The following is a 26,929-nucleotide window of genomic DNA, read 5'->3' as shown; positions in this document are numbered from 1 at the left end:
TGTATGAAAACTGCTCCAGGCTTATGTAAAACCACACTATTTTTGAAACACTATATTCTATTAAGTAATTACTTAGGAGTCAAAGAATACTGATAAAACTGAAGATGCATTTGGAAATGAGAGACAGAAATAGTTGAAAAATTATTGACTGAGTTTTTTAATTTCTAATAAGTCATTTGCTTTCGGGTTCCCTTATGCTTTAAGTAAAAACTTTGCTAAAGTCTGATTTTTGGAGTTCTTCTCCAAAGTTTTAGGTGAGAATCAATGTGTTGACTTTGATTCTCTATGCAGATGGTCATTAGACAGAAAAATACAATTCTGCTGAAATTTCAACATTCTTTAGGAGTCAAAAGTTGTGTAAGACTGTAATAAAGTGGATAGCTATAGAATAGCTTAACCTATAAAATCAAGGACTTACATTAGCCATACCATTCTCATTAGCTCAAACATTTGCTTTTATACATGAGATTTGTTCCAGTAAATATTGGAATGACTGTTTATTCCAAGCAAAGGTTAGCTACATAAATTTGCTAATTGGAAAAATGCAATAACACTATTACAAGTAAGATATTAGAATATTATTGGCTTAAAAGTAAAAACTAACATTTTGTTATTTTAAAATTTGGATATATTCCTTATCTTTTTGTGGTTTGAATTTCATCCTAGTTGTCAAAGCTTGTCTTCATACTGGGAGGTTGCAATTTTAACATATTTTTAAGTTACAGAAGATCCACGATGAAGATAGATATACCAGCCAACATCTGTGGAATATTTATTTCCCAGCAGGAAGCAAGATCCATTGAAATTCAAAATAAATTATAATAGAAGATTAAGCTTAATATGCTCTTCAAAAAATATTAGTAACAGGATTGAGAAAGAAAAATGGGAATACATTGGATTCCCCACCGGCTTCCATAGACAACTGGGGAACAACATTTTCAATGGTGTTTGCAGTATCTTCTTGTGTAGTGGAAATATTGAAGGATATATAGTCATGATCACATAAAGCTGTTAAGACATTAGGTGGGTTCTTCAGGTTATCCAAAAGGAGGTCACCAGAATCTTGAAGATCTTCTCCAAAATTACATATTGATGTCCCATCTAATAGTAAAAGCTGGGAGTTTTCCACACCTTGTTCCACATGTTTGTCTGTGGAAAGACAGTGCCTTGTTACATGTGACACAGGAGGAGAAGATTTAAAACAAAGCATAATGCACACGTTTTACACTATTCTGTGCTTCGTGGAAGACTTTCAGTCTTATCCCTCTACTCTGCTCGGCTACACTCAGAACTGGTTATATTAGTCAAGACAAAGATACTATTTTCTTAAAAGTTACTATCAGTCTTTCCTACTATACCTGTAGACTATCAGATTTTTTTTTAAAGTAATTCTGTATGGGAAAAGAGGTCTAGTTACATTTAAGTATGTGTTTGGAATTAAGGACAGAAATTTGGTGAACTACACTACCCATAAAATAGAAAACTAATTGTGAATGACCAGGCTTAGTAAACAGCAAAGGAATTCTTTTCTAGAAAAGACCTTGTAGAAACTTTCAATTTCACGTGAGGCACACAAAATTATACTGTGTCTTTTTAATGTTTGCCCATGGGTTTTGTCTTAAAGTCAGTTACATATTAATATACTCTCCCTGAAGTTTATAAAGTCAATATCAGAGATTTTTTCACATAATCTTATTTAAAATAACTTATGAACAAAGAAAAGCAGTTTACACAAGCACAGACTAGGACTTCAGAATATTACATGGCTTGCAGAATGTCATATGGATGGTCAGTTGTCAGCCTGGGTCTAGGACATACATTTACTGATGGTTCTACAAATATTCTTTTGTACCTTTTTCCATATTGGCTTCAAGCAGACTTCCTTTTCCTTCGTTATCCATGAGACTTAGACTCTGTATACAAAGAGAAAACACTAGAGTCCTTATCAACACACCATTTTTTTTTAGTGATAAAGTTAAATAACTGAGGTAAAACCTTTCCCTCGAGGCTGTGACTGTATAACATGCTTTGCAAATGTGAGATTATAGTTTCAATTCTCTGCGCCCAAAGAAGCTTTTTTCTTGAGAGATTAACAAAGGTAAGAAAAGCACATTTCTATTTATCTTGTTTTCTAAAAGTATAGCTTTCTTTTCTAATTGCTTTTTAGACAGAGGAAAAAAAAACCAATTCTAGAGCCAACTATTCCATGTAAGTCTATTTTACATTTAACTTGAACTAGTATCTACTAATATTTATTGGACAAGTGAGAAGCAAACACAGTACACACTGTTTTCCAACATGCATGTTTGACTAGTAGTAATGAGACGCACCAAATATGCCTACTACACCTGACAAAGGGAAACAATACTTCTTTCAAGTCATTCCTGTCTGAACAATATAACAAGAATGAATTACAGCAAGATCTAGCCCCATTACTCATTAATGGTAAAAGAATAACGGTTGCAACTATACAGTTTCCGTAATTGGAAAAATCATTCTGAGAGAATAGGGTTTTAGTTTTGTCTTAAAACAGCAACAGCAATAAGATCTTACTAAGCTATGACAAGGACCTGTAAATATTCTTTTAAAGACAGTTGCCTAGGAAGAATTGTGTTTTCTTACTATTTGAAGGCAAGCGAGGAAGATGTTCAAAAATTTATTTTATTATTTTACACATTTTAATTAATATATAATTATACCACTTACCTCCCTCCAGTCCCTCCAAGCTTCCACCCCTGTAACTCCTTCCATGCACCCAATCTCACTTAGCAAGGAAGATTTTTGCTTGTTTGTTTTGAGATATGGTTTCTCTATGTAATCCTGCCTGTCCAGGAAATCACTCTGTAGACCAGTCTGGCCTTGAACTCAAAGACTGGCCTCTACCTTATAAGCGCTCAGATTAGAGGTGTGCACCACCACACCTGACTTAAGATAATTTTCAACAACTGGCTTTCCTATTTCTTTGTATTTCTCTTTTAATTTCTAGTAGTAACTATACTCATTTCACCACCCAATTAATTCCACTCAAAATTCAGGATTTTTATGATAAAATCTGGGTGATAATTATAATAGTAACAGTAGTAATTTAGTATTCAGATATTTAATCATGTCAGAGACTAAAATGCAGAATTTCCCTCTGTGAAACATTTTACCTATAATTATAAAGTTATGGCATAAGAGAACGGGGGTGGCATTCAATAGAAATATTTTAAAAATTGGTAAAAAGATGGATGATGAAGTAATACTAGTGCTAAGTCAGTCTTACTAACTCAATCCTGCCCCTCAACATTGCTGACATGTCTCTCAATAACTCAACTTTGTCATAAAAAATAATTGGGACAATATATGTAACTTGAAAGATTCTGTTAAGCAAAATAACCTAATCCCAGAAAACCAAATGGACATGATCTTTCTCTTATGTAGATCTTTACTCTGTTAAATATATGTATCATAATAGAAGTAAATATTGGTAAAAGTCAAGAAACTAGAAAGGGGCCCACTAGGATGGAAAAAAGTGGCTTTAAGGAATCAGTATGGTGAAGACAACAGAACAATCTAGAAGAGGGATACTAGGGGTAAATGGGGTACAGCAATAAAAAGAGATAGAGAGATATAAAAAGGAATAGAGACAGACATGGGTCTTACATTGGTGTCTGCCATGTTATCCACATCAAGTAAATTTTCAGGTTTGTTTGTCATCAGAACAGGAAACGCATCACAGGATGGCTGAAAGAAACGAAATCCTCTTAATGTAATGACATATTATAAATAAACATGTAAACATAATGTTTATGTGTTATAAACATCTAAACATAAAGTTTATTTATTATAAATAAACATCTAAAATAATATTTATTTATTATAAATAAATATCTGGCTATCATGGAAAATGGAGATTTTGTACAGCAATGAGAAATACTGAGAAAAGAAGGGAAATTTTGAATACATAAAACCACTATAAATAAAACATCATAATTTCATACCATGGGATACTTCAATGCTTAATATTTTAAGTTATGAGAGAAAGGAAAAGATCATGTAAAGACAAATAGTGATGTTGCTATAAGGAAAGGAGATATAATGATTTGAGAAAAACCAGGAAAATATGAGATATATTAAATTAGAAAAGCCAAGGTAAAAGCACAAGCAGTCCTGAGTCCCAGGCCTGATCTTCTCAGTTCTAATTTTCACATGCCATTCTGCTTTTTGAACAATCAATATAAATGCAAGAAAGTCACAAATCTGAGTTGATAAGCTTACCTCACTGAAATTATCAAAGTCAAAGTCCACTGTCTTCTCAGATAATAATGAATCTAGCATGTCCTCTTCCACATGATGCATATGCGCTTCATCACTTCGAGAAACACAGCGAGAGGGAGCAAAGGTGGAGGCAAACCATGATATTCTTAGTTCAAAGAAACAATCTTAGAGAAATCCAGCAGACAATAAATTGAAAAGATTATGCTGGGTTCTCAACTAAGAAACCATAAACCAATATTGCATTTTTCAGTTAATAGCTTTTCTGAGAAATATTTGCATTTCCATAAATAATTATTATCAATATTGCTACTCAACTTGACTTTAAGAGGCTATTAAATTCTTGTAGGCCAATATCATAGGAAGTCTTTGATTTTCCCTATATCTTTCTTAATCTAGTAGATCTTGGACTCAGCTCTGATGGCCAAGTCCATTAATGTTAAAACAACTTATAATAATCATCCCAATCAACACTGTTATTGTCACAGTTAGTTATGGTTCTGGTGAGACTCAGCACCCTAAAAGATAATTTTCTTGTCTAGAGTTGTTACTTTATGCACATGTCTAAGAGTCTCCACTGAAGTTTGGGATCAAACTGAGGAAGCTCTTTTGGGGTGTGTATGTCAAGAGGATATTTATATAACAGGTATACCAAGGACTAAATGTGACCTCTGTGCCTCTGAGATTGGTCAATAAATGAGAAGCAGTAATGAGGCAGCATAATAGAAACATAAGATGATAACACATGCAAATAGACAATCAGAAGCACTGCTGAGGAAGGTGAAACAGGCAGACATTCTCAGGACAGAGATGTGCTGACAATGGTGCCTTTGGGGCTCCAATTTCGTAGTATTTTTGCTGGAGCATGCACAACCTTCAAGTTTCAGGAAATGAAGCCATTTCTCCTTTTTTTCTTATAGTTCTGTTTCAAGGAGGAAGTTTCATTGAAATTTAAGAGCTAATATTGGGTACAGAATTGAGTATTTTACAATAACAATGCTGGGTGTTCGTTTTCATTCCAGAAGAGAAACACTAAATGCACTATCAGAGTGTATTTGTAATATATGAGAAGCAATGATAATGTCAGGAATTGAGGTACCTCAGGGAAATGTTTCTTTAATCACATCTTGCTTCTCTCAGCATACTATTAAACACTTTTTCAAAACCATGTAAATGTACATCTAGATTAAAGATGGAAGACACTGAATACCTGTTAATTATATTGTTACACTGAGTGTCTGATGTATCCTCCATCAAAACTGAATCCTGAGAAGAAAGCACTGATTCCAAATTAATATCCTCAGGTTCTTGTTCAAAGGACTCGTCAATTATTTTTTCTTGTGAAAACGGTATGGTCAAATCGAATTGAAGGGTCAGTGAATCCTCATTCACAAGTATAACAGGAACTGGCACGTTAGGGTCTTTTCTGAAAGATAGTGCAGAAAAATATTAACTCAACATGATTCAAGAGTTTAAATCACATGAGCTATAATCTATCTATTTATATTGCATAAGCAGATTTTCAACACTCAGATCAAAGAATTTATATAGTGCAAATATGCTCTCCTTTAATTTCATTTATAAAACATATGAGACAATGCTCAAACATACTGACAGTTCAAGTGGTTATTTGGCAATAAAAAATAACTAAACTAGTAATCCTAAATGAAGCAGAAATGAACCTTGGAAACGTGCTAAGAGAAATAAACCAAACACAAAAGATTACTTGTGATGGATGGTGGTGGCCCATGCCTTTAATTCCAGCACTCAGGAGGCAGAGACAGGCAGTTCTCTGTGAGTGTAAGGCCAGCCTAGTCTACAGAGCGAGTTCCAGGACAGCCTCTAAAGCTATAGGAAATCCTGTCTTGAAAAACCAAAAAATTACTTGTGCAATATTATTGATATGAAGCATTTCTATTTAAATTTTTAGCATGTATACAGACTCTAAAAACAATTCAGTGGGTATTGGTGTATGCATGTGTGTGCATTCCTGCTTTCCTGTGCATATGAATGTGGTGGGTAGATGTCAGTAGAGGGTGCCTTTATCTGTCTCTGCCTTGATTTTTGGGGACAGAGTCTCTCCATTCAACATGGACCTCACTATTTAGACTGTAATGGCTGGTCAGCGGGTCTGCAAGACCTAGCCATTTCTGTCCTTCAATACTAGGGTTATCGAATTTTGTCACTATGTTCAGCTTTTATGTGGGTGCTAAGACTTGCACAGCAAGCACTTTACCCACTGAACCATCTCCCTAGTTCCTGAAAATCTTAACTTTGTTGCCCCCCTTTTAAAAAATGTGCTAGCTACATTTATTACACTTGTAATATGTTCTGAATTATTTTTTTTGTAGTGCTGAGTCACTCAACCTAGGAAATTCCATGTGCCAAGGATTACTTTACCAATGTATCTTAACCCTTTTAACTTATATTTTATAAATATATGTCTATGTATCTATATCCTGTTGTGACTGTGCTGTTTTGCAGTAATAGTATTTTTGTTGTTTTCAAAGAGGAATAAGCATTTAAATGGATTCAACTACTACTATATAGTAAATATATACAAATGAATGAAGTATTGCAAATTTATCACCAGTATAATGTTTCATTGCCAATATATTGCCTACTAATTTGCTTACCCATCATCTTCATTTGGCTGGTCTACAGATGAAGTTAAGTTTTTGGATTCTTTCAACATTGGTAAGACTCTGTCAAGAAGACTTTTATATTTGTCATCAATAAATTCATAACCATCTTTTAATATCTCCATCTAAATAGAAAGATTAGAGAAAATGAGAGTTGGATATGCTCCTTTTATACATCTAGTATTTCTTGGATCATAATTGATGGAATTCCCATTCAAACTATTTAACAATTATATAAAAAATAACAGGAACTAGAATTAGAAAATGTACTAATAAATGTTTGTTTCAACCCATCCACCGCCACCATTTTACTTCAGCATCTTACAGCTTCTTTCTTCTTGTCATCTGGAATATGAAAGTACTGATGATCCCATTCAGAATCTGAAACTCCAGATATGGATGATAGTAACCTGCAATGAGACCCACAAGCTTACTGTCTTAAGCTATATTAATGTTGCAATGGTCAGCCAACTTTAGTCCCCCTTTGACATAGTGATTCCTGTTAGAAATTAGTGCTAGAGGTTTTAGACCAAAGGTAAAGGGCACTGCACATTTAAGAGAGAGGTCATTTGGAATTATATCCCTGTACGTTAGCCATCTTTCAAAAAGGTTTAAATCTTTTAGTACATCATGCAATGTAAAATTAAAGCAAAGAGTAAAAGCTCCTTGAATTATACCTGATTCTAGAGCTGGGGAAGACAAAAGACAGATAGAGCCTGGGACATTTTACTATGTTCAAAGTAAATATTAACTGTAACAATGTCAGGATATATTTATTAATGGATCTATTTTAGTAAAGATTAAAATATTTCGGATAAATTATGAATATATGATTATATACTGAAATTAACGAATATAATCAGGAAAAAGAAAATATTCATTCTCAAATAGAATGCAAACTAAACATGAAGAATTATGTAACCACAAAACAATCACAGTGCACCATAATAGCAATAGTACTATAGATTCAATTAGAAACCTTCAAGTAGAGACTTCGGCACCACTCTCAGCCATTCAGTGAGGCGAGAGTGCAAGCTGAGACCTCCGTCCTTGTGGCAGAGCTTCACTCAGCCCTCACTTTTCCTTATTTAATTGATATTCAGGGCAATACAACATGCCAGCTTGGTCCTCCAACTCATGTCTTGTGTTCCTTCCACGCACTCATTGCTTTGTACACTTGCCTACTTCTTTTGCCTCTCCTAAAGACCATAGCCTAGCTTGGTTTGCATGGTCTGAAGGGCTCAACCTCCTGGGAAATGAGACTGTTACCCTTTACTCGAGTGCATATTTTTATTTGTTTACTTCGTCTCTAACCAAAACTCCCATACCCTTCCTTTTTCGTTCTTTTTCTTCTATTATTTCCCTTTCTGTACACTTTCCACTCTTCTTTGTCCTGACTAGCAACCTAATGCTAACACTAGTCCCAGTGATGTCTTGCTTGTTTTCCTTTCTACTCATATTCGCAATACCATAACTATTACTTTACACAGTGCTGTAAGTATTCATTTGTTTCCTAAAACAATTGGCTTTTAAGGAGAAACGACTCAGTGTTTTGTAGTCAACAGGTATTCTAATTTCGTAGTGGCTGTTGGTGTTTTGAATATGAATGGCTCCCATGGACACATACGGTTTGAACGCTCAGCCCATAGGAAGTGGCACTACTAGGAGGTGTGGCCTTGTTGGAGGACATGTGTCACTGTGGAGGCAGGCTTTGAGGTCTTATCTGCTCAAGGTACATACAGTGTGGCAAACAGTTTTTCCTTCTGCTGCCCGCGAATCAAGATGTAAAACTCGCAGCTCCTTTTCTGGCACCAAGTCTGCTTGCAAATTGCCATGTCCCACCATAATGATAATGGACTAAGTATTTGAAATTATAAGCTAGCCCCAATTAAATGGTTTTCCTTTACAAGTGTTGTTCGTGGTCAGGGTGTCGCCTCACAGTAATAAAACCCTAACTAAGACAGTGGGTTTACTGCTGAATAATGAATGATACGGTTTGTTTTTCTTAGCAGGTATTTTTTCCCTCTGGCGGCAATACTCTATCCATACACTATGGCTTGTTTAGAACTAAGCAAGAGAATAAAGGAGCCTTTGGAGAACACTTGGAGTTAGCGAACTGACCTTTTCCTCTTTCTTAGGACTGTATGATTTCCATTCATCAAATCCAAGATAAAATGGAGTACCTGAAAATAACAGACTATTTTAATCCTGACACCGTTCTCAACATTTCGGGAAATCAGCAACAACACAGGAAGGCTGTGAGAGATCCTCTAATGTACCGCCAAAACTTGGCATACTCATTTGGTTTTCACAGGACTTTATATTGTAAATAGTTTGTATTTATGTACGCAGTGCCACAAAATAACAGTAATTCCCAGAAAATAAAAACAAAGACTCCATGGGCTGGAGAGGTGGCTCAGTGGTTAAGAGCACTGACTGCTCTTCCAGAGGTCCTGAGTTCAATTCCCAGCAACCACACGGTGGCTCACAACCATCCGTAATGTGATCTGGTGTTGCCTTTTGGCCTTCAGGCATACATGCAGACAGAATACAGTATACAAAATAAATAAATAAAGATTTAAAAAAGACTCCAAAAAAAAAAAAAACCCAACTTATACCTGTGTTAACAGCTGCTGTTGCTCACAGTACTTCTTTTTTAGGTTTGTAATTTCCAGATGTAAGTTTGAATAGTCCCTGGAACATAAATAGATGACTTAAATGAAGAAAGATATTAGTGTTCCTTAAAAACTTGAAAATATTCAAAAATATAATGAATTATCTGAACTAAGAGTATCCCTTATGCTCTTCACAAAATCATATCTGTATTGTCCTAGTGGAATATTACTGCCTTTTAGTTTAAAGTCACCACCTTTACTAGTTCAGTATGTCGCGCAGATTTAGAGCAATGAGTTTTTAGCAGTGATGGTAATAACTTGGAGCATCGCACATTCTAGGAAATACTTCTACTACTAAGTTGCATCTCCAACCCCATACATTTATATTTTTAAGACTCAGATTAACTTGATATTTTGGACTTCAGTGATGAATGGAATGGCAGATGTCATACTTAGCTTTCTCACAGTACTACCTTAATGCTTTTCTAGACTTAAGCAAAGGAAGAAATAAATTGCTTATTAATTAACTTCAACTGCTTGAAGAGAAAAAGATTCTACAGAAGTATATGAGTACAAATAAATCTTCAGGTTAGGAGTTTTACACCAAACTATCACATTTAAGACATTTAAATAATACAAGAGACACATGCTACAGATTGCATTTATAATGCTGAATTAGTTTTTATATGCAATTTTTCATTGAGTTTTGTGTTTTAAGAATAAACAGCAATATAGCAAAATTTCAATAAGTTGAAAGTGCTTGCAGTTATGCTCCCTCTGGTACTTTTCAATTATTAGAGAGGAACTGCTTGAAATGCACAATATTTGAACATGTCTAATTATCTGTTGATCTTTGACATTTTGACTGGGAAAAGCCTAGTCTATCTGGGACCCTGCTGTGAGATTTTTGTCTTCTAGTAACATCAGAGGCTACTCCCATAAAGTCTCACCAACATGACTGCTCAAATAATGTCAGCATTATACAGACTAAATAGGGTATATATCGGAATATATGTATATGCATATAACATATGCATGTAATAACAATTAATAAAAAAGAGTGAGGATGGATATATGGGAGTGTTTGGAGAAAGTAAAGGGAAAGGAGACATATAATTAAATTACAATTTTAAGAATAAAAAATGGCAACACTAGTAAGAGGAGCAGATAAATGGGTCCAGTGATGGCTTTTTAGAATTAGTTATTTTTTCTTTTATTCAGCGTATAGATTCTTACATCTTCAGTTTTTATTGTGGGCACCTAAATTCTTCAAGAAATTACTTCTAAATATGATATGAAATATAGAACTTCACATGGGAAAATATCACAAATATTTGCTTAGAAAGAACTTCATAAGGCTACTTTTTCACTATTTAGGAGTAGTGTTTTGACTTGTTTGCATATAAACCAGGCAGAACTAACTGGAACATTATCACCCATATGATATATACATATGCAATGGTTAGCATTCAACAACAGACTGACATCTAAAATTAACACGGACTGGCCCATGTTCAATTTCAATGAAAATCTTGGTTTCTTTTCAATGTTGATGAAAAATGCTTCTATCGACTCCATTCCTACTTTCCTTTTTCTGTTTCTGTATATGAAAAGCTTAATTTGTTAAGTCAAAAAAAATCATGAAATTTAAGGTTCATTTGCATGTTACGGTAAAATGTTCAAAAAATTCTATTTTAATTTGAATACTGAAAAAACGAAATATAGGTAGGATTAGCATAATAAAAATGGCAATCTTGTCAAAAGCAATATACAGATGTAATGCAATCCCCATCAAAATCCCAACAAAATTCTTCACAGACCTCGAAAGTACAATACTCAACTTCATATGAAAAAACAGAGTCCAGGATATCCAAAAAATTAAGCACAATAAAGGAACTGCCAGAGGCATCACCATCCCTGACTTCCAGCACTACTATAGAGCTATAGCAATAAAAGCAGCTTAAAAACAGGCATGTGGATCAATGGAATCTAAATGAAGACCCAGACATAAATCCACATACCTATGGATGCCTGATTTTTGACAAGGAAGCCAAAACTGGACAATGGAAAAAAAAGAAAGCATCTTCAACAAATGTTGCTGGCATAACTGAATGTCTACATGTAGAAGATTGCAAAGAGATTCATATCTATCGCCATGCTCAAAATCCAAAGCCAAGTGTATCAAATAACTCAATATAAATCCAGTTACACTGAACCTGATAGAAGAGAAAGTGGGAAGTAGTCTTGACTGAATTGTCACAGGAGACCACTTCCTAAATATAACATCAGCACCACAGACACTGAGAAAAACAACCAATAAACAGGACCTCTTATAACTGAAAAGCTTCTGTAAGGCAAAGAAAATGGTAAATAAAATGAAACAAAAATGGTAAATAAAACAGAATGGGAAAAGATCTTCACCAACCCAACATCTGACGGAGAGTTGATCTCTAATACATATAAGGAACTAAAGAGACTAGACATCAAAATACCAAATAATCCAATTTAAAAATGGGGTGCAAATCTAAACAGAGAATTCTCAATAGAAGAAAGATATTTAAGGAATTGCTCAACATCCTTAGCCATCAGGGAAATACAAATAAAAATGACTCTGAGATATCATATTACACCTATCAGAATAGCTAAGATTAAAAAAAACACTGAGGACAGCATATGTTGGAGAGGGTGTGGAGTTAGGGGAACACTCCTCCACTCTCGTGGGAGTTCAAACTTGTCAGCTACTTTGGAAATCAGTATGGTGATTTCTCAGAAAACTGGGAATCAATCTACCTCACGATCCAGAATTACCAGTCTTGGGCATATACCCAAAGGACACTCAATCATACACAGGGACACCTGTTCAACTATGTTCATAGCTGCATTATTCATAATAGCCAGAACCCGGAAATTATCCAAAGAATGGATAAAGAAAATACAATACATTTACACAATGGAGTATTATTCAGCTGTAAAAAGCAATGACATCATGAAATTGGTAGGCAAATGGGTGGAACTGGAAAAAAAAATCATCCTGAGCAAGGTAACACAGACTCAGAAACAAAACCCAAGTATTTACTTACTCATAAGTGGATATTTGATGTAAAGCAAAAGATAACCAGGATACAATCCATAGCACCAGAGAAACTTAGTAACAAGGAAGACCCTAAGAAGGACACATGGATTTCCCTGGGAAGGTAGATGAGATCTCCTAAGTAAACTGGGGTGGGAGGTAGAGAGAAGGGAACTGGGGAAGAGAACATGAGAGATCAGGATGGTCGAACTTGAGGAGTGACAGAGTAGGAGCAATGAAAGAGATATCTTGTTAGAAGGTGCCATTATGGGGTTAGGGAGAAGCCTCATGTTAGAGTAATTCCCGGGAATCCACAAGGATGACTGTAGCTAAGACTCCTAGGAATAGTGGAGAGGGTGCCAGAACTGGCCTTCCCCTATAATCAGATTGGTGACTCCCCTAATTGTCATCATAGAGCCTTCATCCAGTAACTGATGGAACCAAATGCAGAGATCCACAGCCAAACACCAGGTTGAGTTCTGGGAGTCCAGTCGAAAAAGAGGGAGGAGGGATTATATGATCAAGGGTGGTCAAGATCAAGCGGGACAAGTCCACAGAGATTACAGTACACTGGAGCTCACAGGAACTCACAAACTCTCTACCTGTAGCTAGGGAGCCTGCATGGGACTGAACTAGGCCCTCCACAAGTGAGTGACAATTGTGTAGCTTGATCTGTTTGAGGGGCTCCTGTAAATCGGACTAGGCTCTATCTCTGATGCATGAACTGATTCTTTGGAAACCATTACCTATGGTGGGATGCCTTGTTCATACTTGATACAGGGGAAGGGGCTTGGTTCTTCCTCAACTTCCTCTCCATGGGAAGCCTTACTCTTTCTGAGGAGTGGATGGGGTGGTTTGGGTGGATATGGGGGAGAAACAGTGGAGGAGAGGGAGGGGGAACTGTTGTTGGTAAGTAAAATGAATTAAAAAAATTTAAAATAAAAGAATAAATAAAAAAGAAAATTAGGCCTTAAAGTACAAAAACTTGATTCACTAGAAATCCCAATATGGAAAAGAAAAATAAATATCTTCAGTAAAAACTGAATATTAATGAATATTTGCTAAAACATGTCCACATATATCTCCTGTACGATAATGAATTACAGTATTTCCTCAAATGTATTATTGTGTAAATATCTAGCTAGTTAAAATTTGCCTTATAATATCACTGCCTGGGTAAAAGTCTTACTGTTAGAGATATTTCATGCTGTTAGAGATATTTCATGGTGTCTTATGGACTCTGATTCCTTATAAAACACTGAAGAAGATTATAAAGAATTTATTTGGTAGGCCAAACTAAGGGGGAAAGACTGAAGGAAGAATCAGTAAATGTACAGGGCATGCACATCAGAGTACTTTAATACACAATTTATACATTTAGCAACCTTGTATCATTTTCTTTCTCAGTTAAAATGGAAATTTCTATATACCGTAGTACTCACATTTCTGTTGTCTTCTACCCTGGGAATTTTCCTTCTGACTTGTACAGAGGTATTCTAGGCAATCACAGTTATAGTTGAGCTACCAGCTCATCAATAGCAATTCCAGAATTAAATACTTTGATTTAGTGTTGTGTTTTAACTTAAAAGACATCACACTAAAAAGTTCCATATAAAATAAGAGTGGAGTTTCCCAACTTGGAAGTAATCAAACTTAAAACCCTGGAACCAGGCCCTAGAAAACAGATTAACACCCACTGTTTCATTTGTGAATATCTGGCATCCATGTCGCTCTGCATGTTTCTAAGCTCTTGCATTTCAGTCAGAACTTTCTGAAATTCATCACAGTAGAGGTTGGCATCGTCAATTTTTATTGTTGGCCCCTAAAGTGGGAACAGTACAGTCAGGCTGGTTAAAAATTTGGCAAACTATTAGCTATCCATTATGAGCACTAAAGACAGAGAGAGAGAAAAAAACATGACTAATGGAAAAAATTACATCCGCTTCTGCAAATGTACCTTGATTATAGTGCTACACTATACATGCTTCATGTTATAGTTACTGCATACGTTATTATGCTTTCACGAACTTGGATGCTCCTGGAGGTTAGGAAACTAGAGAGGGGCCTTATCAGTCCATAATACTGGCTGCTCTTCTGGATTATTCTGTAACTTAAGTCTCAGGGGATATGACACCCTCTTCTGGTTTCTGCGAGAACTACATGCTCATAGTAGTAGACATTGAGGCAAAATACCCACACATATAAAAGTTAAATAAGAAATGAAAATATTTAATTTTTGACTATACTTCTTCCTGATCTCAAGAACAATACCTTACACATAGAATACTTTCAATAAACCCAGAATATACATAAATATATATACACACAAACATGTACTTGTATGTATTATATAATACACACATTACATACACAGACATCTATAACACCTTAACTCTGAGGGTTAGGAAGGGATCATAAGTTTGAGGCTGAACATGCCTCAGCCACCGCCACCAAAAAAAAAAAAGAAAACTCTAGTTAAGTATGGCAGAATTTCTATTCCTAACAAAATGATAATACCTTACAAAGACAGAAAAAAATACAATTTATTAAATACTGTAACATAACCAAATACGGTATATATCATTATCTGTGACTTCAACAATATATTATATTCTGTCATACATATATCTCAATTTTTTTAGAGTTGAACTCTGAACTTTTCCCTCCTTTTCCTGTTGTGAGTGATTATGAAAATAATATGTGATTAGTTTTATTGTGTAAATAATATACAATGTGGTCAGCTCTAAGAAATAATCCATAGCAGACTATAGATCCATTTTGGCCTGTTGAATTGTGAGCATATTAAATTATGTTTTTTAATGAAATGAAACACCATACTATGGTTATACAACGTAATACATAATAATGCCTATAATAATGTGAAAATTAATTTTGCAGGTGGTGCTTGGAACAGCTTTAATGATTTGACTGTGTATTATTTCCAAAGGTTTAAGTGCATTATCACCAGAGTTAATAGAACTTTTAAAGTTTCATTCATTCACAATCTCACAGTATGGACATAATAAAAGCTTATTAAAACTTTTTAATGCAGATGAGAGAAGCAATACAAGATAAAAAATTTAAGAGAATAAAACATTATCAATTATTCTAAATTAAAGCTTTATATCAGACCAGCACTACAAATAGGAACTAGAGGCTCCTGGTCCCTCAAAGTAAAACTTCAAAACTGTCAATAAAAACTTCTACCTCGTTTTACCTGCTGGAAATGTGTCAGAAGAATAAGTTGATCTGTGAAACCCTGTTGTATAATTAACAGACTGGAGAGAAACTGGATACTTAAACATAAAACGATGGCCATGAGAAACAGTATGTAGTAAACTGAAAATTAGTAGTATAGACATATTTTTATCAGGATTAACTGCCATCAGACAAACTCTATCCAGTAACTGATGGAAGCAGAGCCAGAGATTCACAGACGAGCACTGCACTGAGCTCTGAGAGTCTTCTGGAAGAAAGGGAGGAGGGATTGTAGGAGCCAGGGGCATCAGGATTGGGGAACCCACAGAGAATGCTGATCTGAGAGCTCAGGGAAGCTCAAGGACGTTAAACTAACAGGGATCCTGCATGCTACAGACCTAGGCCCTCTGCAGGTGTGTGACCATCCTGTAGCTTGGTCTCCTGGCCCTTAGCTGGCTCTTGGCAACCTGTTCCCATACTGGATTACCTTGCCCTGCCTCAGGCCTGTCCCAGCTTGATGTGCCATGCTTTGTGCAAGCTCATGGGAGGTCTGCACCTTTCTGAAAGGAGATGGAGGAACAGAGGATGGGGAGGGCGTAGATGGGACATGAGGAGGGAAGGGAAACTAACTGATACAAAAAAAAAAACCCGAAAAAATGTTATTTAAATAAAATTAAAAAGAAAAAAAGAAGAGGGAGCAATTATATTACCAACAAGCCAGTTCTCTCTTGATTCTGTGAAGAAAAACAAATTGCCTACCACCTGGATAGCTCATAAACTAGGCATCTCCTCTTTAGACAGTCTGTATCCTCTCTATGATATTCACCAAACTAATGGAATAAAAGCTACCAAACCACTGCTGCAAAAATTCTGTCTTTTTTCAATCATAAAAATTAAAATAAAAAGATGGTATCCCTCTTACATATTATCACTTTCAATAACTAATGAGATATGAGAATCATTGTTCCCCATGTGGAAGTTTTAATCTCAAATCAAACACTCTTCAGATCATATGTCTTAAAATTATTCTTAATTAGACCAAGAAGATTAAGTGTTCAGTAGAATCAGCAATGTCTGAACATAACTCCCTTTTCAATGGATTGAAAAATGACTCCACGAAGCATTGTTTTCCATTCTCTAGCTCCTAGAATAGAAACTGTCATTCTGAAATCACCATGACTAAATTGAGAGCAGTTCAATTCGGTATAAGAAAAACAAAATTTGATCTAGTTTCCTTTTAAATTAAAACTATTTTACATACCAGCCGCAGTCCCCCTCTTCTCCTTCTTTTCCCTCCTCCACCTTCTTTCTACCCATCCCCAATCCAGGCCTCAGAAGGGCTAAGAGCCTCCCGTGGAGAGCCAACAAAGCCTGGCACCTTGAGGCAGGACCAAGCTTCTTCTGACTGCATTAAGGCTGAGTAAGGCATTCCACCATAGGGAATGGGTTCCAAAAAGACAGCTCATGTGCCAGGGACAGATCCTGGTCAAATAGATGAAACCACACAACTGTCAATGACATGCAGAGGGCCTAGGTGGGTCCCATGTAGGTTACCTAGCTGTTGGTTTAAAGTCACTGAGCTCCCACTAGCTCTGGTCAGCTATCTCTGTGAGTTTCCCTATCACCATCTTGAACCCCTTTGCTCATATAATCCTCCTCCCTCTCTTCGATTGTACTTATGGAGCTCGGCCTGGTGCTTGCCTGTGGATCTCTGCATCTGCTTTCATCAGTTACTGGGTGAAGGTTCTGTGATGACAGTTAGGGTAGTCACAAATCTGATTACAGGAGAAGGCCAGTTCAGACACCCTCTTCACTATTGTTAGAAGTTTTAGCTGGGGTCATCCTTGTGGATTCCTGGGAGTTTCCCTGGCACCAGGTTTCTCCCTAACCCCATAATGGCCTCCTCTATCAAAATATCTCTTTCATTGCTCCCCCGCTCGTTCCCTTGCCCAACTTTATCAAGGTGTTTTTATTACTATAGCTCTATAGTAGAACTTGAAGTCTGGGATGGTGATCCTTTATTATATATTTATATATATTTATTTTATATTTATATTATGTTATATATAATAGTATTGTTTTGGCTATTTTGTTTTTTTTCATATGAAGTATTGTACTTTTGAGGTCTGTGAAGAATTTTGCTGGGATTTTGATGGGCATTGCATTGAATCTGTAGATTGTTTTTGATAAGATTGCCATTTTTACTATGTTAATTCTACCTACCCAAAATCATGGGAGATCTTTCCATTTTCTGATATCTTCTTTGATTTCTTTCTTCAAAGACTTAAGGTACTTAAAGTCTTTCACTTGTTTAGTTAGAGTTACCCCAAGGTATTTTTTTTTTTTGGTTTTTTCGAGGTATTTTATATTATTTGTGGTTATTGTAAAGGACATTGTTTCCCTGATGTCTTTCTCAGCCGATTTATCATTTGTATATAGGAGAGCTACTGTTTTTTTTTGTTTGTTTGTTTTGCTTTTAAGTTAACTTTTCATCTTGCCACATCACTGAAAATTTTTTATCAGTTGTAGGAATTCTCTGGTAGAATTTTTGGGGTCCTTTGTGTATACTATCATATTATCAGCAAATAATGAAAGTGTGACTTCTTTTCCAATTTGTATCCCCCGATCTCTTTTTCTTGTCTTATTGCTCTAGATAGAACTTCAAGCACTAAATTGAATAGATATGGAGTGGACAGCCTTGTCTTATTGCTTATTTTAGTAGCCTCACTTTGAGATTCTCTCCATTTAATTTGATGTTGGCTGTCAGCTTGCTGTATATTGCCTTTATTATGTTTAGGTATGTTCCTTGTACCCCTGCTCTCTCCAATATCTTTACCATTAAGGGGTGTTGAATTTTGTCAAAGGCCTTTTCAGCATCTAATAAGATGACCATGTGTTTTTTTTTTCTTTCAGTTTGTTTATACTGTGGATTACATTGATAGATTTTCATATGTTTAACCATCCCTGCATCTCTGGGATGAATACTACTTGATTGTGGTGGATGATTTTTCTGATGTGTGTTTGGATTTGGTTTGCCAGTATTTATTGAGTATTTTTGCATCAAGTTCAGGAGGAAGATTGGTCTATAATTCTCTTTTTAGTTGCACCTTTGTGTGATTTGGGTATCAGGGTAACTCTAGCCTTGTAAAAAGTTTTTGGCAATCTCCCTTCTGTTTCTATTGTGTGGAACAATCTGAGGAGTATTAGTATTAGTTCTTTGAAATTCTGGTAGAATTCTGCACTGAAACCATCTGGCTCTGGGTTTTTTGTTGTTGTTGTTGGGGAAGTTTTGATGACTGCTTCTATTTCCTTAAAAGTTATAGGTCTCTTTAAATTGTTTATCTGTCCTTGATTTAATTTTGTTATGTGGTACCAATCTAGAAAAATGTCCATTTCCTTTAAATTTTCCAATTCTGTAGAGTACAGGGTTTTGAAGTATGGCCCAATGATTTTCTGGACACACAGCGTGAATGGGTTTACAGGTCTGAGAAGAAGTAGTGGTGCTAAAAGCATATCAATGCCTTCAAATGGGACTGTGCAGCTCCAAGTGGTTAGTGGAGGGTTAGAAGCAGTCTCAGTTCAGAATAGCTGAAAGATGCTGTTTGGAAAAGACTTCTGTGGACCTAGTGCCTTGACCACTGTGACTGTATGTGAACAGTATCTCCCAGGAAGCTCAGAGTGAATGACACATGCCTACGTGCTGAATTTGGTCTAAGAAAATTCTTCCAGATAATAGGGAAACCCCTTTGAGTCAGAAATAAGCAAGGCGGAATCTAATTTGGAGCCAAATGTTGCCATTGAATGGTATAGGCCCTAAGCTGCTCACCAGATAATGGAAGCAATCTTCCCCCTAGAGATGAGTCGATCATTAGTAACATGATACCTGAGAATTACTCAGAAATATGATCAGCATCTGAGTTTCCACCAGTCAAGCCCTCCCCACTGACAAGAATAGCCCGATCTCCAGGAAGAAAGCATAGAATCAATAACAAGATGGCCAGTCTAAGTCAGATTTCTGGGAGCTAAGCAACAACAGGCTAGATAGAATGCATCCATCCTCTACATTCCACGTTTATCCTCATCCGTATTATCTCTCTCACGCCCCCTTCACTAGTCTTTCTTTTTACATTTTTGTTTCCCAAAGAACATAGGCTCGCAAGGTTTGCATATGTCTCCTCCTTCAATTTACCTTTAATATGTTCCCCCTCCCCCTACTTCTTGTTCCTTTGTAGATATTTTCTTCTCCACTTTTTCTCAGTCAAATAACAAACACTACTGCTCTTACCCTGCATTCTTTCTGTTGCTGTAGCTGTTGCTATTTGTTGATTTTTCTTTCTACTCATATCAAAAGCAACTAATATACTTGTACACAAACTAATATCTGTGTTCCTTTAACTTCTAAATTGGTTACTGAATAAGAACAGATAACTTTTTATTGGGTTAATACCAGATAGTGATTTTTTTCCAGACAATATTGTAACTGCAGGGGAATACTATGGATCAAATCTGGTGTCCTCATTAGCTGTATTGCAGATGAAAACAATACGTCAACCCTATAACAACATAGCTTCACTTGTAAAGACCAGACAGTTCCCCTGAAATAATGAGGACGATTTAAAATTAATGAGTTAGTTAATCATAATGAAATTTAAAAATAAATAAATTCAGTCAAGAGCTAAGCTCCAGATATACAAGACCCAATGGAAAGCCATAATTTGAAAAACCAAAAAAGTAATAGTAGTCCTCCAAAAATCACTAATTCTATAAAACTCATCTCCAGTAAGAATTAGTTACATGAAATTTTAGTTAGGTGACTCTAAAGTATGAAATTAAGAAAGATAAACCGAAGGAATTCTAAGAACTCACACAAAAATTCAAGGAAGTAATAAATATAAAAATAATAAATATAAAAAGTAAATATTACGTATCAAAGAAGAATCCAAACATGGCAACATTAAAGCAAAACCAAACTGAAATATTGGAAAAATGCAAACAAAATGAAAATGTCTGTAGAATGATTCAAGGGCAGGATACAACACTTGTGCTTGAAGTTATAATGGAGGAATCAGAATATTTCAGAAAGGCCTCACATAAATTAACCTAAAAGTATGGCTCATACAGTCAGGATAATCATCATGCTATGATAATACCAAATCTAAGAATCATTGATATAAAAGAACAATAAATTTCCATTATGAAGGTATAGTTAATGGTTTGGGCACCAGAAAATTTCCCAGAGTTGTGAAAAGAGATGCCAACCTAGATATAGGAAGCATTTTGGACACAAACAGAAAATAAACATGAAAGAACTTCACTTCAACTAAACTACTAACTACAGAAACCAAAAACCTATTTTGAAAGCAACACAAGAGACATCACCTACAAAATCAGGCTTGTGAGGGTAACAGTAACAATGGGAAAAAATCTAAAAAGCATGAGATGACATATTTTAAGTTCTGAAAAACAACTACCATCCCAAAATATTATATGCAGCAAAACTATGTGGAAAATTTTAAGGAAAACAGGCTGAAGGCATTCATGACCACGACACCAGATTTATGGAAGATACTTAAAGGAGTCCTTTGGAGTAAAAAGGAAAACATCCATAGGGCCACAGAAAAAATAAACTGCACTCCTGTAACAGTTAGGTAGAAGAATAAGCCCCAAACCAGAAAACAATAAAATATCAGGAATTAACATGCACCCTTCAACAATAACTCTGTTCATGGAAGGTATTAATTCCCTAGGCAAAAGACAAAGATTAAAAGATTAAATTAAAAGCAAGATTTATTGATTTGTTGCCTCCAAACAAATGACAGTTTTTAAGGTGAAAGGATTTTTTTTTTTACTAAGCAAAAGGAAGAGAAAAACAACTCTCTACCATTGGACTTATATAAAATACTTAAAACAGAAAATATAAAGAACAAAAAGAAGGCACAAAAAGCAGCAAGAGAAAAGCCACACATCACAGATAAAGAAAAACCCATCAGAATAACAGCTGAGTTTTCAATGCAAACTTTGAAAGACAGAAAAGGTTAAAACAATGTAATCCTAGTTCTAAAAACACACAAAATCTATACTTCTTCTGTCTAGAAGAAACTCATTTTTGTTTTAATCCTGGGAACCACCTTACAGTGAAGGGATGGAAAAAAAGTTCTACAAACAAATGGGACCAGGAAGTAAACAGGCATTGCTATCTTAATATCTGATAAAATACTGTTAACTTATTTAAAAGCTATAATACTGTGCACACTATACATTAAAATAAAAATACTTATATAATTAAACATCATGTATTACTAAGAATATTGATCTGTGATCATGAGAGAATAAAGATGAAAAAATTACTTCTATAGTTTTTTTTTTTAATGAAAATAGATCATAGTTTTCCAAAAACATCTTAAGACACTTAGAGATTTAAAAAAAAGATGTATTGACAACCACTATTCTTACTGACACTTTCTTTCTGTATTTATTTTTGGTCCTGAACTTCTAGTATATAGACAAAGGTCACATGAATTTCCAACATACAAAGAAATCTTGCAAGTGAAAAACTGTGTAACCGTGCAATCTATCCTAGCCTCCTCTGCTTATTTTCTCAAATCTTATTTCAGTATCTACACAGTAAAAAAAAGACACAAGAAAATAAAATAAAGCACAAAGAACAGTTTATCGCAGAAATTAGTGTTTGGGTAAATTAATTCCTAAAGGTCAATTTACAGCAACCCAAAATACACCTAGCAACCAGTTTCTGATTCCAGCAGCTTCATGCAAAGACTTAGAGAAATCATGAAATGTTTAGAGTAAGGACTGCATGCTACCCTAAATCCTACAAAAAAAGGATAAGAGAAAAATCCACTTCCTACCTTTCGCTTAATATTTTCAAGAAGATAGGCTCCTCCTTTTTTGAAGAGTGGATGCTGAAATTCCATAGAACCTTTCTTTCCCTCATTAGTCTTTTCACTCTGTGGTGAAACCTTTCGGAAACCGTCTAGTATAAAGGGCAAAAGTGAAAGTTAGACAATAATAATGAACGTCATACAAGAGATTCTAACAAGAAATCTAGAAGGATCAGAAGTAAGTAATATTTAAAATTTTTTGATGGTCATAAAAGATAACTGGTACACTCCAATAGCTTAATTTCAAACTTGGATGCTTCCGCTTCTTCTTATTTTTCTTTATGTCGTGTGTGTGTGTGTGTGTGTGTGTGTGTGTGTGTGTGTGTGTGTGTGTGTGTGTGTTTGTACAAGCACCTGTGTTGATGTGGTCTCCTGTGCGCGAGAATATAGAGACCAGAGGTTGATGCCATGATTTCTTCTTCAATCCCCTTTCCACCTTATTTTTTGAGGTAGCATCTCTCATTGAACTTGGAATTTGCTATTCCGTCTAAACTGGCTGGCCAAGTGAGTTCCTTAGATCTGCCTATCTCTGTCCTTTACACCTCAGTGCCGGGATTTAAGATGTGCAATGTCCACTTGACTTTTACATTGGTTAAGGGAACCTGAATCCATTTCCTCACACTTGCACAAGGATTTTACCAACTGAGCTGTTTTCCAAGTCCCAGCATTTGAGATCTAAATTGCTTATGCACAACTTGGGAGCAACTTTAGAGTCAAAATAAATAAGGATGGGTCACACACACACACACACACACACACACACACACACACACACACACACACACACAATACTCAAGCCTCATTTTAACCAACAGGTTCCAATTTTTCCAGTCACTAACTAAATGCCAAGATACCAAAATATCTCATGTATTCCCAAGTGTGTGTGTGTGTGTGAGGGGGATTAACACTATGTGTTCTGGGTCTTATCTCCTTTTGCTACCATGTTAATCATTTGGAAAATACTGAAAAAGAAGACAGTATGAAAAAGGAAGGAAAACAGACATGTTGATCAATGGAATTGAATGGAAGATCTATACATAACTCCAGACACCCATAGACACCAGCTTTTTTGTATAAAGAAGCCAAAAATAGGCACTGGACAAAAGACAGCACTTTCAATAGATGCTGCTGGTCAAGCTGATATCTTCATGTAGAAGAAGACAAATAGACCCATATCTATCACACTGCACAAAACTCAAGTCTAAGTGGATCAAAGACTTCAACATAAAGCCAGACACTTTGAACCTGATAGAAAAGAAAATAGGGAGCAGCCTTGAAATTATTGGCACAGTAGACAACTTCCTGAACAGAACACTGATAGTGCAGGAACTAAGATCAAGAATTAATAAATGGGACCTCATGAAACCAAAAAGCTTCTGTAAGGCAAAGAACACCATCAAAAGGACAAAACACCTGCCTATATAAAGGGAAAGTTTTTTTTTTCAATTCCACATCCAATAGAGGTCTAATATTCAAAATATATAAAGAAGCCTAGGCAGTTTGGATGTTCACCTTATTAGACCTTGATGGAGGTGGGCAGTCCTTGGACTTCCTACAGGTCAGGGAACCCTGATTGCTTTTCGAGCTGATGAGGGAGGGGGACTTGATTGGGGGAGGGGGAGGGAAATGGGAGGCGGTGGCGGGGAGGAGGCAGAAATCCTTAATAAATAAATAAATTTAAAAAAAAACAAAAAAACAAAATATATAAAGAATTCAAGAAAATAGGTATCAAAAAAGAAAATAGTCCAATTAAAAGGTGGGAACAGATCTAAATAGAAAATTATCAATAGAGCACTCTCAAATGGCTGTGGAACACTTAAAGACATCTTCAACATACTTAGCAAGCAGGGAATGCAAATCTAACCTACTTTGAGATCCTATCTTACAACTCTCAGAATGACTAAGATCAATAATACAACTGATAGCTCATGCTGGTGAGGATGTGAAATAAGCCGAACACTTTTCCATTGCTGGTGGGAGTACAAAATTACACAACCACTTTGGAAATCAATGGACTTCAAGATCCAGCTATACAACCCTTGTATATATACACCTAAAGGACACTTGATTTTACTAAAGGGACACTTGCTCAACTATGTTCATTGTTGCTCTATTCATAATAGCCAGAAACTGGAAGCAAGCTAGATGTTCTTCAACAGAAGAGTGGATAAAGAAAATGTGGTACATTTATACAATGGAGTAATTTTAGCTGATAAAGAATGATATCATAAAATTTGCAGGCAAATGGATATAACTAGGAAAAAATAATTTTGTGTGAGGCAATCCAGGCAAAGAAAAATAATATTGTATGTAGTCACTTATATGTGGATAATAGCCATTAAATAAATGATAACTGAGCTACAATCTATAGACCCGGAGAAGTTAGGTATAAAGAAAGGTGTAGGCCATGGATTCTGGGAGGGGAAAACAGAATAAATTTTGCGGGAGGACTGGGGATGGGGAAGTGGAATGGAATGTTTATGTGGGAGTGTAAGGGGAGATAAAGTTGAGGGAGGGGATGCAGGGAGAGACAGCTAGAACTGAAGGGCATTTGAGGGAATGTGTGGAAGCGCAGTGCTGTGGAAGCTTTCTAAAATATGAAGGTGATCCTAATGAAGGATCCAAATAATGAGAGAGATAAAAGCCCAACTGGCTATCTCTTGTCACCAAATGAAACTTCCAGTATTGAGACTTGGTTACACCCAAATGAGTTGTGAGCCAAAGGGGTTCAATGGAAATCCCCCCCCCCCAAAAAAAAAACCCCAGAATATTGCCAAGATCATAGGTTGCTCTCTACAAACTGATGGCAGGAACCCATTGCTGAAGACAACACCCATACAACTCTGTATGGCAAAGGACACCATCAAAAGGACAAAATAGCTGCCTACATAAATGGAAAGGGTTTTTTTTTCCACTATGGAAACATTATGGTGACATAGAGCTGGTGTCCACCTAGAGCCTTCACCCAGTTGCAAAACCTGGAAGAGTTTTCAGCCTGAAAGAGGCTGAAAGAGTATGCCCATGCATGGGAGGAGGAGAGGGAGAAGAAAGTACAACCAAGATGTATTATATGAGAAAAGTATACATTTTTAATAAGAGGGGAAATACATAAATAAGTAAATAAACATATTTCTTAAAAAAGGAAGAAAAACAAAAAGATCTGGAGATGTGCCAAACTAGGTTATATATTCCCAAGCAATAAACATCCTAACCAAATTTATATATATATATATATATATATATATATATATATATATATATATATATATATACTAAATATCTGAATAAAGACTTCTCAAAAGAACAGTGTGTGTGTGCGTGTGTGTGTGTGTGTGTGTGTGTGTGTGTGTGTGTGTGTGTGAATGTGTGTGTATAAAAGACCCTGGATAAGCAAAGAAATCTTGAGAAAAAAAGGATAATGCTGGAATGGCTATCATATCTCTTCTCATGTGATACTTCAGAGACATGGTAGTTAAATCAGCATAGCACTGGCAGAAAATTGGGCCATGGAATAGAACTGAAGACCCAGATTCATGTCCATGCAATTATTACTTCCTGATTTTCTACAAAATTGCCAAAAATGCTCAGATACTTCAACAAATGATCTATAGAATGAAATCAGACCAATTTCTAGCACCCTACACAAAAGTCAACTTGAAGCAGATCAAAGACAGTGTGGAGCCTGAATCCTTACAGTGCTAGAAAAGTTAGCATGTACTCTAAATAGAGCTTCATTCTTTAAACAGTATTTTACAGATTAAATAAAACCGCAGTCAAATTTCCCATAAATTAATATCAACAATAGACTAATAGAACATGGTGAAAATGAAAAGCTTCTTTATATGTTGATTTTGTACCCAGCAACTTTGTGGAAAGTGCAGTAAGTTCTAGAAATCTTCTGGCGGAGTCCTTGGCATCTTTTATAGCATCACATCATCTCCCAGTGATAATTTGACTGCTTCTTTTCCTATTTGTATTCTTTTGTTAAAATTCTATTGTTTTCTGCTCTAGCTAGAACGTTGAGCACTATGTTAAATAGGAGTAAAGACAGTTAGCAGTCTTTTGTTCCTGATTTTAATAATATTGGTTCAAGTTTTTCTCCATTTAAAGGTGATGTTGACTGTGCACTTGTCATATATGGATTTTAATATTTTGAGGAATGTTCCCTCTGATTTGAATTCCTCTAGCAACTTCACTATGAAAAGGATGTTGGATTTTTGTCAAAGACCTTTCTGTTCTCTATTGAGG

General features: G+C 35.7%; 1 protein-coding gene across 1 annotated transcript in view; it reads right to left on the bottom strand.

The window, feature by feature from the left end:
• Positions 1–847: 847 nt before the first annotated feature.
• LOC121445200 (heat shock factor protein 3-like) overlaps positions 848–26,929 on the bottom strand; it is a 46,821-nt gene continuing 20,739 nt past the window's right edge. The window contains exons 3-12 of the mRNA XM_041647210.1: positions 22,649–22,773; positions 14,282–14,406; positions 9,518–9,593; positions 9,021–9,082; positions 7,225–7,309; positions 6,894–7,024; positions 5,468–5,683; positions 4,261–4,354; positions 1,853–1,913; positions 848–1,149 (exon numbers count right to left, since the gene is read on the bottom strand). Coding sequence (XP_041503144.1) covers positions 848–1,149; positions 1,853–1,913; positions 4,261–4,354; positions 5,468–5,683; positions 6,894–7,024; positions 7,225–7,309; positions 9,021–9,082; positions 9,518–9,593; positions 14,282–14,406; positions 22,649–22,773 — 1,277 coding nt within the window. The remainder of the gene's footprint in view (positions 1,150–1,852; positions 1,914–4,260; positions 4,355–5,467; positions 5,684–6,893; positions 7,025–7,224; positions 7,310–9,020; positions 9,083–9,517; positions 9,594–14,281; positions 14,407–22,648; positions 22,774–26,929) is intronic.

Source organism: Microtus oregoni, unplaced genomic scaffold, assembly GCF_018167655.1.
Source record: "Microtus oregoni isolate MIOR12 unplaced genomic scaffold, Mior012 000165F_ref0000029, whole genome shotgun sequence".
NCBI classification, from domain to species: Eukaryota; Metazoa; Chordata; class Mammalia; order Rodentia; family Cricetidae; genus Microtus; species Microtus oregoni.
Note: the sequence above shows the minus strand (reverse complement) of the source record. Positions and strands in the feature narration are given on the sequence as shown.